At 43.0% G+C, this 13,969-nt stretch overlaps 1 protein-coding gene across 1 annotated transcript in view; it reads right to left on the bottom strand.

Moving 5' to 3' along the window:
• Positions 1-5,832: 5,832 nt before the first annotated feature.
• Positions 5,833-13,969, bottom strand: part of GFOD1 (Gfo/Idh/MocA-like oxidoreductase domain containing 1) — a 72,813-nt gene continuing 64,676 nt past the window's right edge. The window contains exon 2 of the mRNA XM_058816473.1: positions 5,833-13,257. Coding sequence (XP_058672456.1) covers positions 12,338-13,257 — 920 coding nt within the window. The 3' untranslated portion in view covers positions 5,833-12,337. The remainder of the gene's footprint in view (positions 13,258-13,969) is intronic.

The following is a 13,969-nucleotide window of genomic DNA, read 5'->3' as shown; positions in this document are numbered from 1 at the left end:
CTAGTTGAAGGTGTCCCTGCTCTTGGTGGGAGAATAGATGAGCTTTAAAGGTCCCTTCTAACCCAAACTATTTTGTGGTTAAGCTTTGCACCCCATTTCTATCCTCCTCAGCAACAACCTGTGCTGAGAACAGCACCCTAGCTGCTGGCATGTTTGGCCATGGAAACAAATTCCTAGTTCCACCCTGCTGCCTAGGCTCAAAGGCAGGAGCCCAACCCAGCAGTTTCACTGGGACCACTGATGGAAGGGTGAAAGGACTGGATCCAACCAAAGCAACCCAGCAGACACAGCACTTGTACCTCCAAAGAATAATTTGTCACTTAATCGTTTTCTTTCAGGAGCCCTGCCTGCCCAGGGGGAGGGCAGCCCTGTGCACAAGCTGGCTTTTGATCTCAGTGAAGCTCAGAGGGCTTTGCTAGAGAATCCATAAAGGATTGAGCAGCAACTAATTAATTACTAGAAATTTTATCAGTCATGGTTTGCAGGCTTGTTTTAATATATGAAGACAAGCTGTACAGCTCAAATTGTGAACAGCTGTTTGTTTTGTGACAGGACAAAGAAGTCTCCCCGTCTCTACTGACAGTGATTTTCTGTCAGCCTTCTAGGTCTGCATTCCTGTGCTTTTTAGAGGTACTGTCAGTGTCCTGCTTTAATGCAAAGTTGTAAAAATCACAGGACAATTTACCCCACCAATTCCTGAATTACACCAGGATGATTGTCATCTGCCTCTACAGGCAATGATTTGCAGACATTATCATTGAGGACTTTCTGTTGGGAACTGAAAGCAATGTTCCCTGAAGCATTTTGAGGCCAGAAATCCTTGTGAAGCTGAGCATTGTGCAGGCAGATACACCCCTCTAACATCCTTTCTCAAAACACACAATAGAAAGTGCAGCTTTGTGCTTCCTGATCACTTATTCGAGTGATTTTCTGGTCAGCAGATGGATCTGGTGCTGATTTTATCAGCTTGGTTATAAAATCAATTCATGGAGAGTGCAGTCTCACCTTCCTCTCCATAGATGGAACTGCACAACATGTATTCACTTAGCTGTGAAGCTGCTGGTGTAGGCTTTGGTGCTGCTAGCCCTGTTCTAAATAGAGTAATTTGAACACAGACTGTGCAGCCAACCCCAGCTTATTTGGTATTCACAAACTGCAACAGCATATTAGGCATTAATTATATATGACTTATTATATTAATTATAATGAATTAGAATTATATTAGGGTTGAGAACTATTTAAAGGGAACTAGAAATTAAAGCAGCAGGATGTGGATCTGGCTGTCACAGACTTGTTCTGCATGGCCTTGAGCAACATGGGTTGCCATTCATCTCTCATTTTCAAAAGACAAGATGAGGGTAATGGTATCTACCTTCTTTGTGAAGCCAATGAGATCCTGTTATAAACAGAAATATTAACTGTAATTTCAAATCTTCCAGTACTAGTGTTAAACTCATAGAATCATAGAATGGTTTGGGTTGGAAGGGACCTTAAAAATCATCTAATTACAACTCTCTGCCATGGGCAGGGAGACCTTACACTAGAACAGGTTGCTCCTTATCCCATCCAACCTAGCCTTGCATAGTGACAGGGATGGGGCATCCACAACTTTTCTGGGCAACCTGTGCCAGTGTCTCACCAGCATCACAGCAAAGAAAAAGAATATAAAAAAAAATTTATAAAACTAAATAGTTCTGACCACTTCATCCATAAAAGGAGGATAATCCTACCAAAATCTGCCTTAAAAACAGGGTGGAAGCTACAAGTAAAAAAAAAAAAAAGAAATTCATTAGAGAGTGATCTCACCAATTTCACTTCTGCCTTCACTTTGCCAACTGCAAAATGGGAATAATCACAACAGCTCATTTTGAGGGGATTTGTTAATAAGACACTTCATATGTATGAAGCAGTACAAAGTTTGCCAGACATGGGTGGATAGCTGGGAGCTTTGTCAATTCAGCAAGTGACTTAATCTTTTCTTCTTCACAGAGGCCCTGGTCCCACAGTAGACCTACACAGGATTCCAGGTATCAGGGTCTGTAAGGCAAAAGGGCAGGACATGTCCCAGAAAGCTGTTTATGCTGTCCATGGAACTGCAGGCAAAAGGCATAGAAATGTGAATGGAAAAAATAATCCATTTTAACAAAAAATGTTCTACTGAAAGAGCACAGTTTATACCTGCATTTCCTCACACTGCAACACAGTGCAGAGACAGAGCAATTTCTTAACACACAAGTTTTGTAATCCCAACATCCTTCCATTCTGGCAATCAGTCCTAAACATTCAGCTGCACCCACAGCAGCAGAGGAAGCCCTGAGGCCCACCCTCTGCCACTAAGGCCTACTGGCACAGAATGCTCATTATTAATTTCATCATCACCAAAAAAGAGGGTGGTTTAAGCAGTTTGCTTAGTGGGAATCATGTCTGCTGTGTGCTAACTTCCTAAAAGTGCCATGGAAAGGATCTAGACAAATATAAGTTGATCTAAGCCAGAAATCATTCTTGGGATGTTCCTAATAATTAACAGAACAGAGTCAATCATCAGAGCCCAGGAAAGTTCTGGTTCCTTCTAAATCTGCTTTTTACTCTGATCCTGATTACCTTATCTGACATTTTGATTACCTTCCTTCTTGAGCTGGAGAGCTTGTCACAACTAGCAATGGAAGGCATTTTTCATCACAGGTACTTCCATAAGCTGCATAGCTAGCACCACTGAAAAGGAGTGTTAAAATATAAAATTTAGCAATTTAGGGATAGCATTGGGAAAGTAAAGCAGCCTGTCAAGCACCATTTTCATTTCCAACTATCTCTGCTTTCTCAAAGTCTGAAAAGTGGGTCCCAGCTTTTCCAGGTTTGGCTGCAACACCATGTAAAACTTATTGCACAAGTGACAATACTGGTTGCATTCAGAGGCTGCTGTCATTGCCTGGATGGGATCTGATAATCTGCAAAATCCTTTAGTCTGCAAGATGTGATTAACTGTGAAAGGCAGAGTTATCGAAACAGACTGGAGAAGGATGTGAAACATTTCTCTAGAATCTGCATACACACCACCTCCATGTCTGGAGGAGGGGCCACTGCAGAAACACTTGCTTACATGTAAATCCTTTTGTAGGGACATGCAGAACTTAAAATTGTTCTCCTCTATTAGCTTTTCTTTTGGACATGTTTATTATTCTGTAGTTACTCTACCAGCTCTTTGATCTGATGAAAAAAGCACATTTCTGGCAGTCAGCAAAACTGGTTTCTATTTACATTCTGCTGTTAGAATGATTTGGCATAAATTTCTGTTGACAATGACTCAGACCAGGGAATTGTTCTGCCTGAAAACTAACCTAATAAAAACCTCACAATGTTAGTTTTCAGCTAAATCCATGACTGTTAACCAGGTGGCCACACACATTCTCCCCAGTGCCTGTACCCAGGGAAGGCAGGAACAAGCAGGAGTGGTGCCCTGGGCTTGGCAGCAGCCCTGCCTCATCCCTCAGGAACTGTTTGTGGAGCTGCAATGATTAATTTTAAAGCAAAGATGTGGTGCACACCAAGATTTGTGGTGCTAAATGCAGTAGTTGGAGCACTCCCAAGGGGAAAATGCATTAGAAAAGGCATTATGTGCAGGACATGAGTTTTAGCTTGGACTAGGCCAGTGCTGTGGGACAGGTGACAAGTCTGGTGACTCCAAGGGCAGCCTGCTGGGGATGCCTGGTGGAAATTTCCTCCTTCCATGTTGAACATGGCAACTGCAGCTGTCACCAGCACAGGCACATAGACCCAAGCAGACTGAGCGGACAGGCACCCTCTCCCAGCCTCCAACCCAGGAAAGGCTGTCCTAGGAAGAGCTGTGCTGTGTCACCCTGTTGGAGCTGTGCTGGGGTAAAGCCCTGTTGTGCTGGGGATCACCTGTGTCAGCTCTGAAACACAAGTTTTCCACTGGCCTCACAAAAGACCTCCACAGCTTTCCACTGCCCGAGAGGAATAAATAGCAAAAGCATTAAGTGTGTCTACTATTTGGCACAGCAGCATGTTTTAATAACCCCTGCCCCAGCAAACTCTTCATTGCCAAAGGGAACAATGCAATGCATTTAACATTCTTCTGATTAATATTTATGGCTACAAGCCATCCATTGTTTTTACTGCATAGCTGGTAATCAATAGGGGCTCCAGAAAACAGCAGGACAAGCCAGGGTAAACTGTGGAAGCCTTGGTTCTTCAAGAACTAGGGAAAATGGCAAGAGGTCTTCCCCCTCACCTACGGTTTTGCAGTTTGTTTTAAAAGCGGAAGTTTCACTTGGGTTCATAAATCTGCATTTAAGTGTCTCAGTGTGCTGACACAGGTTTGGAAATGTTTATCTTAGCACTTGTGCAGCCTCATTAGTGTGGAATGTTTATACTCGCTCTTGCATTTTCACTTACCTGTACAGTTATGTGCACTGGAACGCTGTACTAATAACCCCACTGTACCTCCAACACTGTTTCACAGTAATTGCTCCCCCAGGTGCTATTTCCAAGAGATTTCTACATTTTAGCCTTTTAAAAACAAGTAGGCCTTGTTTTACTCTGAAGTTGATGGGAAAGGATGTACTGTGAAATTTGGCCCTATTCTATTTCAGTGCCTAATTGATTGGTTGGGGATGGTGATCTGGAAACCTGAGCAAGGTTATACTGCATTTACTCATGAGGACAAGGCAAACATTAAACTGTAATTCCTGAAGACCTGGGCACTGATACTTCCTTGTCTTGTGCTTTTCTTCTCTTCAGACTAAGAAAATGATGTGTATTAAAACTGATAAAGAGTATTTTATGTGCATATAAATATATCTTTACAGTATGATAATTGCAGTAGTAGTAATAGAAGTTGCTAACATGTTACATATCTGTGATGAAATCACACTGTAAATTTTGTATAAAATATACCAACTCTGTAAGTTTTTATATATATATGAAAAATATACAGTTTACAAGATTAGGTGATCTGAGGGTAGTGTGCATTGTAAGTGATGATGATTTCCCATCCCTTCACAGATTTGTGCCTCGGATTTACACACTCTCATAGTGCTTGGGAATGGAATGTGCACTGATACAAGTAGAATCCAGCATCTTTCTGTGTGCTCTGCTATAAAAGGCAATCCAGGAAATCCTCTATCCTTCTTACACATCAGTCACACAGGCAACTAAATCTTCCCTCAGATCTCAGAATTTCTTCTCCTTCATACCCAAGTGAGGTTTTACTCAGCAACAGAGGGGCTGGGATAAGAAGATCCTTATGAGACTTCAGATACTCCCACATACAGGGGGGAAAGGAGCACCAGACAAACAGACACCTCCTGGCAGATGGGAGCAAGGATGGAGGTAAGCATGGAGAAGTCATTGGAGGGAGCTGGGGACTGGGAAGGCAAAAACATTCCACAATACCAGTGGTCAGGTAGGAAGACAAGTGAAAGGATCCAGAAGAAAGAGAAAATTCAGAAAAAAGGATCTCCAGGCAGCAGGGGGGATGTCACAATTTTGCAGTGACACTGGACTTACTTGCATCCTTTGGCAACAAAAGCAGCTGTCCCTTTAAGACATATCCCCCCAAGAGGCATTAGTGCAGTCTTTGCCACACATAAAATTTTCAATGAGTGTTAAATGAGTGTTAAACTTCATTCTTCCTCCATCAAAATCCTCACCTCCAAGCACAAAGCCCATGTATTTTACTCTGTTTGCTGAACTTAACAGGCAGGCCAGAAGCCAGGAGGAGGGGATGGTTATTACACACACACATGCCCCCCAAAATACAAGTGTGGGGAAAGACCACAGACAGCTGGGATGACAACCTTTTACATCTTTATTTGCCAGTTAAGATCCTTTTATTCCATCAATGCAAGTATGCAGAACAGCAGGAAACCATGTTTTAAGCAGCACATACCAGTTGGCTGAGAATAAACTAACTACATTCCCCAAGCAATGTAAAAGTAACAATGCACATCATCTTCTAAAAGAAGAAACAAACAGATGTTGCAGCCGAGAGGCACAGCAGGCAGCTTCCGTACAAAGTAGTTTGGCTGTTTAAAATGCTAGAACCAGTCCTTGCCCATTTCTCCAACCCCACCCCCAAAAGTCCTAGTATAATTTAACCACTTTTTTTGGTTTTTTTGCTATCTACATAATATATAAAATATAAACTCTGTTTACTTATAACACTTAATTTTCTTGATAAATAGCTCTTTAAAATATCTACTGTACATATGTCCATGCGTTGACATTATATATATATATATAGCATTTATATATATGTATGTATGTCTGAAAAACAATAAATATATACTTAATATTGACACAGCAACAAACTGAACGTTTTTTCATTTTCAAAATCAAACAAAAGCAAACCAGTGGGAGAGAAACAGTGAGTGTTGCTCGTGAAGCACAGCACAGCAAGGAGCTTGAATTCCTGCCCTGGCTGGGCACTCGGAATGCCCCGTACTGGAGCAGTCGTGGTGCTCACCTATCCTGTAATGTATTAAAAGTCACTTCAAGTTGTAGTTAGCCACCCTGTATGCCACGTGTAACACAGACTGAGCAGGAGCTCAGGGGTGACCAGGGAGGCTTGCTCCAGGTTTGCAACGGAATGAGAAACAGAGAGGGCAGGGAAGTGAGTCCAAAGGCTGATATAAAAAAAGGAAAACAAATAATGGACAGCACATGGCTGGAAGGTCATAAATAACCAAGGTAAACAAGTCAATAGAGTTAAGTGCTTTTAAAGACAATGGCTGGCATTGCTGCAAAAAGTGTCTTGATGATCTGTTGCCAACTCCATGGAATGAATCAGTTTTCCCACTGCCACAAGAAGACACAAAGGAAACTCAGAAGGCCAAATTCAGATGTTAAAAAAGGGGTCACTGTAAGATTCTGTGAAGGCCCAGGTTCAGAGCTGAACCTGCCCAAGGGCAGCTGAATTCACTGAACATCCTTAAACCAAATGGATGAGATTTTTAAAGTATGGATTAAAAAAAAAAAAAAAAAAAAAAAAACAAACCAAAAAACAACGCCCCCCCAGCCCCAAACAATTTATTTCACACATGCCAAAACATAATAAAAGATTTTAGAAAGCTTTCATTTCAAACCAGCATTCTTTAAAAATAGAACTTAATCCCAAAATTAAAAAAATGTATATAAATACTCTTATACAAACATGTGTTCAGTTTTGGATTGACCATAGCCATTCTGTTTATTCATTTTATTCAAAATGCTGAATAAAAGCTATTTCAGTCTGACCTGTGCTGATACCCTTCTTTCCTCAACCCCAAGGCCTCGATCTGGCAGCTTCAAAAAAGACATTACTTGTTTGGACTGTGGCTTCATACACTCATTAAGTCATGAGGTTTTGACATCAGTTCATGAATGCAGCATTATGTGTAGTCCCATTTACTTTAAAATTTCTTCTTTTCATGAGCAAATGGAAGTGGGCAGTTAAGGGGAAATTATTTTTATTGGACAGACTTCACCCAGCAGCTCAAAAAAGAGGAAATTTTAAAGCAGATAAGACTGCCAAATATTATTCAGTCACACTTCATCTCTAAAATTTACAAACTTTGCTCCCCACAAGTAGCAACTTCAACAACAACAAAAAGAAACTGCTGTCCTGATTAATCCTGCCATTTCACATTAATTCCACATACCCAGATATCACTGCAGAGGTCGAAAGTCCAGTGTTGAGTTTCATACATACTAAGGGTACATCACTGGGCCACTGGAACACCAAACCAGTGTGGAGTATCTGCACAAAGCCACAACTCTGGCTTGTAAATACAGAACTTAGCAGTGAACAGACTTGATAATGAGTGATATTTTATGCTGAAAGACATAAATAAAAGTCAAATACAAAAATTCCCAGCAACAAGAAGTTCTGTCATCACTCCTTTCTGATTCTCTGCAAAAACAACATCAAGATTAATGTTACCTTTACCCAGTAAATAAAATATGCCTTTTCTTGGTATAACAGTGATTCATTTTAAATTGTCTGGGTCTATTCCACATGGACACAAAACTAAACAAGAAATTGAATTGTCATTGTGCTGTGACCACACGCAGCAGAAAAGCCTCAATTTTTTGAATGGCTGAACTTCCAGGACAGCTGTTTACTTGTTCAGTCACTTTTTGGAAAGTTATGGAAAAGAAGGGAACACTTAGTACAAAGAGGATATTGCCTCTGATTGCCCGATGCTGGCTGGACAGGGATTGCAATCAAATTTGGCTGATTTGCTTCAGCCAAAGCAAAGGATGAGCTCCAGAGCAGCCCTTCCTGAGCCAAAACTCATCAAGGCATGGCCCAATTCCCTGCCATGTTGGCTGCATGGGTAAGATCCCCTCGTGCCTACTGGGTATTTGCTCACTACACAGCTGACGTACTACGGATTTACCACATGCACGGTACTGGATGTAGGAAAGCCCAAGCTCCTGCAGAGTTCTTACACTTCCATGTAGGACTCCACTGAGATCAGCACTGAGGATGTGCCTATCCAGCAGGAGTGTGGGATAGATTCTGCTTCTCCAAGGGCAGGGTCCCTTCCTGAGCTCCCACACACAGAGGTGGAGCAAGGCTGCTGCTGTCACCCTCGGGAAGTGCAGCCCTCACCCTCCACAGCCTCCCTGCAGGGCAGGCACAGAGGTACCAGCCTGCAGACACCTTCCTGCTGCTCCCTGCTGCAATCACCACCCTCCCTCTGGGCACATTTAAGGAGTTAAGCTGTGCCCTGCTGTCACAGTGCAGCATTGTCCTAGCCCTGGTGTGAATCCCAATGCAATTCCAATGGGAAATAAGACACCCTCTCCCAGCTGACTGTCCCAGCACTGGAACAGAGCCCTGCAGAGCATCAAAGCTCACCCTTTGGCTCTTTCTGTCTTTGGCAACAGACCATAAGGATCAGTATCCCATGTGCACAGGCCGATGGCAAAGGAAAGAGCCTCTCCAATAGCAGTCCTGGGAAAGAGGAATGAAATTTCTTATCTAGTGTATGAACAAGTTAATTTGGGGGCTACTGTAAATTCCAGCAGTAGCTGCAGTTTGGCTCCTAGGCCTGCACTAATTTAGCAGCATTCATCTCAAACCTTGTGGCACAGCATTAAAAGTGCAATTCCAAATACATGTTTCCTGGGATGGTACCGCTTCTGAGTTCAATCAAATACATCTCTGTTATCCGCTGCCCAAATTCCTAAACCCAACTTGAACTCCAGAGGCTACTTAGGGCAAATTCAATGTACTTTCAACTGCACCAAAGGAACAGAGGGCTGGATGCTGCCAAGAAAAAATCCCAGACTATAAATGAACTATTTGTCAGAATAACAATACACATTCAATAAATACACTAATTCTTTCCTCCTCCAAGCCAGGTGGAAGTTTAGTATGTTTACACTTGACACTGCAGCACCTTCACCTCCCAGAGAATGGAAAAACTGCCATACAATCCTGAATGCATGCAGCTCCTGCTGCCATCCCAGTAGGTAGCATAAATGTAGCATCTCTGCTACCATTACAAGAGGAGGTTCCACCCTATCCCTGCTCCCTCTGGGCCAGCACAAGGAGCTGTACAAGATTCAACCCATTTGCAAGCCAGTACAGACAGCAGCATCAGATGTCTGTGTAACCAAAGCATTGGATTTTCTTTCTGCTGCATCTACAGTAGGTCTGCACAGAGGATGGATGATGCCTGCCACCTAAACCTTTGTGTCTGGGGCAGAAAGTTTGAGCTCAGTAGTACTATCCTTACTGCTGTGTCTCGCCTGTTCACTGCAGGGGCAGGGGAAAGGATTCTAACTGGCATCACAAAACCCAGAAAGACAGAGAAAAGAAGAAAACACAGAGAGGAAACACGGCCAACATTTGTGAAGCATAAAGAAGGACAAAGACATGAACAGCAACTCCAACACAATCGCCAAACTGAGAAGCAAGATTCACAAACATTGTGGTCCATGTTTGGTTCCACTTTTGGATGATGTTTAACTAGACATGGTTAATTATCCACCAGGCTTGCATTCATGACTTGAACTAGCCACTCTTTTCAGTAAATGGGTTTTGCTTCACTGTATGAAAACTCTCTTGATCCCCTTGGGGGTAATTCTATTTTTCAGGAGACAGCTGATTTCTTGATCAAATCCTCTCTTCGTTATTTACTTTTCAGGGCAGGAAGTGGGTAGCATGGTATATACCATGACAGTTGCACTGGGAGATTCGTATTGGCACAGATACTACCTTTGGAATTCTCAGAGAAACCCATTAAAAAAAAAAAAAAAACAACCAAATTTGTCAAGGGCCGCTTCCAAGAAGGAATGATGAAGCCTTGCCCGAGGTTTTAGCCGAAATAGCCCCAGAGAGAGTTGCTAGAACTGGCAGAACAGCATGGATAGAAACAATTCTTCCCTTGGGTGTGGTTTTGCAGTATTACATTATTCCTTCATCAGTCACACTACCACACTTTGGGGACTATTTAACAAAAGGTCATATATATGCTCTTGAAATATTAAGCACATATGAATCAATTTTGGGCTGGAAGTCAAGTTTCCTAACTTCAGCCACACCAAAATTTAGAAGCCAGAATTCTCTGCAAAGAAGGAAGACAGGCATTTCCAGTGGGCATCTCTTTCTATATTAATCCTAGGGTGAACTGAGTCAGCCTTTGGAGAGCTCTCTCTGTATTGACTGCAGTGTTCTTGCTGATCAGAACAAGACAACCAACTCTGAGCTGACTAAAGCCAGATAAGATGAACAACACTATTGATGCCCTCCTGTTCAAAAACATATTTTCTCTTTCTATTTACTGCTCACCCCAGTGTTCTCTTACTTCCCCTAGTCAAAATTAACAAAAAACCCTGAAAAGGTTTTTCTCAAGTTTAATATGATTTAGTGCTATATGCTTGTGTTCTACTTTTTTACTATCTCAAGACCTAGCACTGTAAACACATCAGCACTGGAGCAGCTTTACTCAGAAAAACAGTATCCCTATTTACTGGGATAAATCATGTGCCTTTCACAATATTCTTTCAAGAAGATATTCTCAAAAGAATTGTTTCAAGACTGCAATCTAAAATATTAAAAAGAAGAACAGGACAAACATAGCAAAAAAGTATGTCCACCCCTGCACTGGTGACAGGGAATGATTAATACAGTACCAGCAGCTGGCCACTTTAAGGAGGTGAGAAGGCTGGGGGTCCTATGTAATTTTTTTTCCTTGTAAATAGATGGGAAATTTCCTCATCCCTTTTGTTTTTCACTCACACTTACCACTTGGAGGTGAGCAGTTCTGGATTGAGGGATGTGAAATTACTTGTTGGTGTGCATCTCTCAAGTGTGAGTTCACAGTGTTTTAAAAGAACACCGCTTGTGTATGCAATCAAACATTGTATGGTTTTGGGTTATATTCCTACTGTTTCCCACCTAAAACCAAAATGCACAATGAATTCACTCAAAAGTCAGTCCCAAACACAGGAAATTTTGTGCAAATCTTTGTAAGTCTAGCCTGAGTTCGGCTGTATAATAAACTCCATTATCATTACTGGGTCGTGCCACCTGCCATCCATGAAGGTTTTCCATCACCCATTTTATTCGGAAAACCCATAACACTGACACTTACCAGGAGCTCACAGAAGAGCCTCCCTCCCCAAATACCCAGGCATATGCATTGTGGTTGAGGACTGCTTTGTTTTAAAAGCCACACATTTTCCTATTTAATTGTGCTTTAAAAAAAAAAAAAAAATCAAAACCAAACAAAGCAAAAAACAACTACTAAACCAACACGGAGAAGCTCCTAACAGGCTGTATGAAAAGTGAACTGCCAAGATTTTCTGAATCCTGCAACACTGCAACACTTTCACATCAAGTCCTGTTATTCTGTGTGTTGGTTGGAGGTGTAGTAATACAACATGGTGGTGTCAGCTGTCATGGTAGGAAACATTCATGTCAGACACTACAGAAAATTTAATGACATGACAGTACCTTCACAGCCCTCTGGTAGGTAAGGAAAATCTAAAAGGATCTTCCCAACCTTTCACAGTAAACACAATTGGATAATCTAAAACACCTGCAAGCAGGGGATGAGTCCATGATATATCTTTGCAATCAGCCAGCTAATACTGTTATTAAAACAGTTAAGTTTATCAGCTCTTACGTCTCCTGTCTGTTCTGGGCATTTTGAAGGACCACATCAGTTTGGCATTTAGCTGCCAACAGATTTAATTGATCCAGACACTGTATTTCCTTCTCCTGTAATCCTCAGATAAGACACCCAAGCCCTTCACAGGGGCTGAATTACCATCTCCTTCAAGAGCTGTCTGGTTCCTATTCATTCCTAGGAGCTCAGAGGAGCTAGCAGTACAGAGACATCCTGCTCTTCCGCATGGCTTCGCTGATCAAGTATGCCGGGCTCAGTTCTGGCTCCTCAGTCATGATTGAAATGTTCTGCCACTCCCCCAGCTGGTTTGACTTTTTAATGGTGTCCACCACACACAGGGCATACAGACAGTCGTCAAAAGTGGCAGCCATCGTAAGGGGCCTCCCGTCCCAGGTCCTCCTGTCGTCCTGGTCCTCAAAGGCCTGTCGGACAGCCTGGACCATCTTAATGGTGCCCCGCAGGTAGGGGGATGGGATGTCACTGAAGGCCTTCTCCGGAAGCAAGGAGTTGCTGACCGGCGTGGAGTCCTTCAGCAGGAGCTCCCGCTGAGGAGAGCTGTTGCTCTGCCCGTAGAGGTCAGTGCCTATCACAGTGAGCCGTCCCGCCGAGCCCACCACAATGATGTCCTGTTTGAACTCCCCTGGGATGTTGAAGTTGAGCGTCACGGTGCAGCACACGCCCCCTTCCAGGACCATCTGAAAGGTGCAGAAGTCATCGCTGGTGATCTGCCGGATGCCCTTGATGTGGTCCGTCTGCTTCACAAAGGTCTTGAGCAACCCGTGCACCTTCACGGCCTTCTGGCTGGTGAGGAAGGTCAGCAGGTCAATGATGTAGGTGCCCACCGAGTGCAAGCCCCCGCCTCCCATCAGGTCATCGCAGCTCCAGTTGTACTTCTTGCCCAGCAGGCTCCCGCTGTGCACCTGCACCTCGCACACCAGCAGCTCCCCCACATAGCCCTCCTGGATCAGCTGCTTCATCTTCACGAAAGCAGGCAGGAAGCGCAGAACGTTCCCCATGATGCTCATGAGCTTGGGGTAGTAATGAGCCGCAGTCATCATCCTAAAGGCATCCAGGGGAGTCGCCGTTCGGTCACAGATGACGTTCTTCCCAATGCCTGAAACGGTGAGAAAAAGAAAATCATCAATAAACTTTTATCAATGGAGTAAGCTGAAAGCCTCAAGGTTATTCTTAAAGACTAACCCAAGGAGAAAGACCCTAAAAGAGTAACGCCATATTGAAATGTTTTCGAGGCACAAAGACTCACTCTGGCATGCTTCCAAAATACATGTAAGAATTTTTTAAGCACCACAGTCAAAATGTGATCCTTTTCATTTTCAAAAAGCATTCCTGTCTAAAAAGAGCTCAAAGGTGAAAGCCTGAACAGAAAAAAGTAAGCTCCCTTCTGGGAACAGGTATGAAACCAATCACCCACCTCAGCCATCTCACAGACATCTCTTCTGTGACAACCTGCCCATGCAGGGGTTTCTGTGAGCTGAATCTGAGGTTCAGACTCAAATCCCTGAAGGGTATGAATGACACAAGTGCATGTACTCAGTAACTTAACACAGGTACACTGAAAAGCCTGGCTTTGTCTTCTCAGTACTCTTGTCTCTCCCTCTTTCCTGCTCAGACTGTTTTAAGAGGCTCTGAGGAGAGAAGTACTGGGCTTGCTGCTTAATTTAAAATTAAGAAATTGCTTCTCACTCCTAAAATGCCCCGCTATTCTGACAACAGCACTCAAGTGTTTTTTGAAGCAGTTCTGCTGAAATGTCAGCAGTGCATCCATGGTGCCAAGGGAGAGTCAGGATTGCTCTAAAACAGGTCAA

Source organism: Ammospiza caudacuta, chromosome 1 (assembly GCF_027887145.1).
Source record: "Ammospiza caudacuta isolate bAmmCau1 chromosome 1, bAmmCau1.pri, whole genome shotgun sequence".
NCBI lineage: Eukaryota > Metazoa > Chordata > Aves > Passeriformes > Passerellidae > Ammospiza > Ammospiza caudacuta.
The sequence above is the reverse complement of the archived record's forward strand: the minus strand, read 5'-3'. Positions and strand labels throughout refer to the sequence as shown.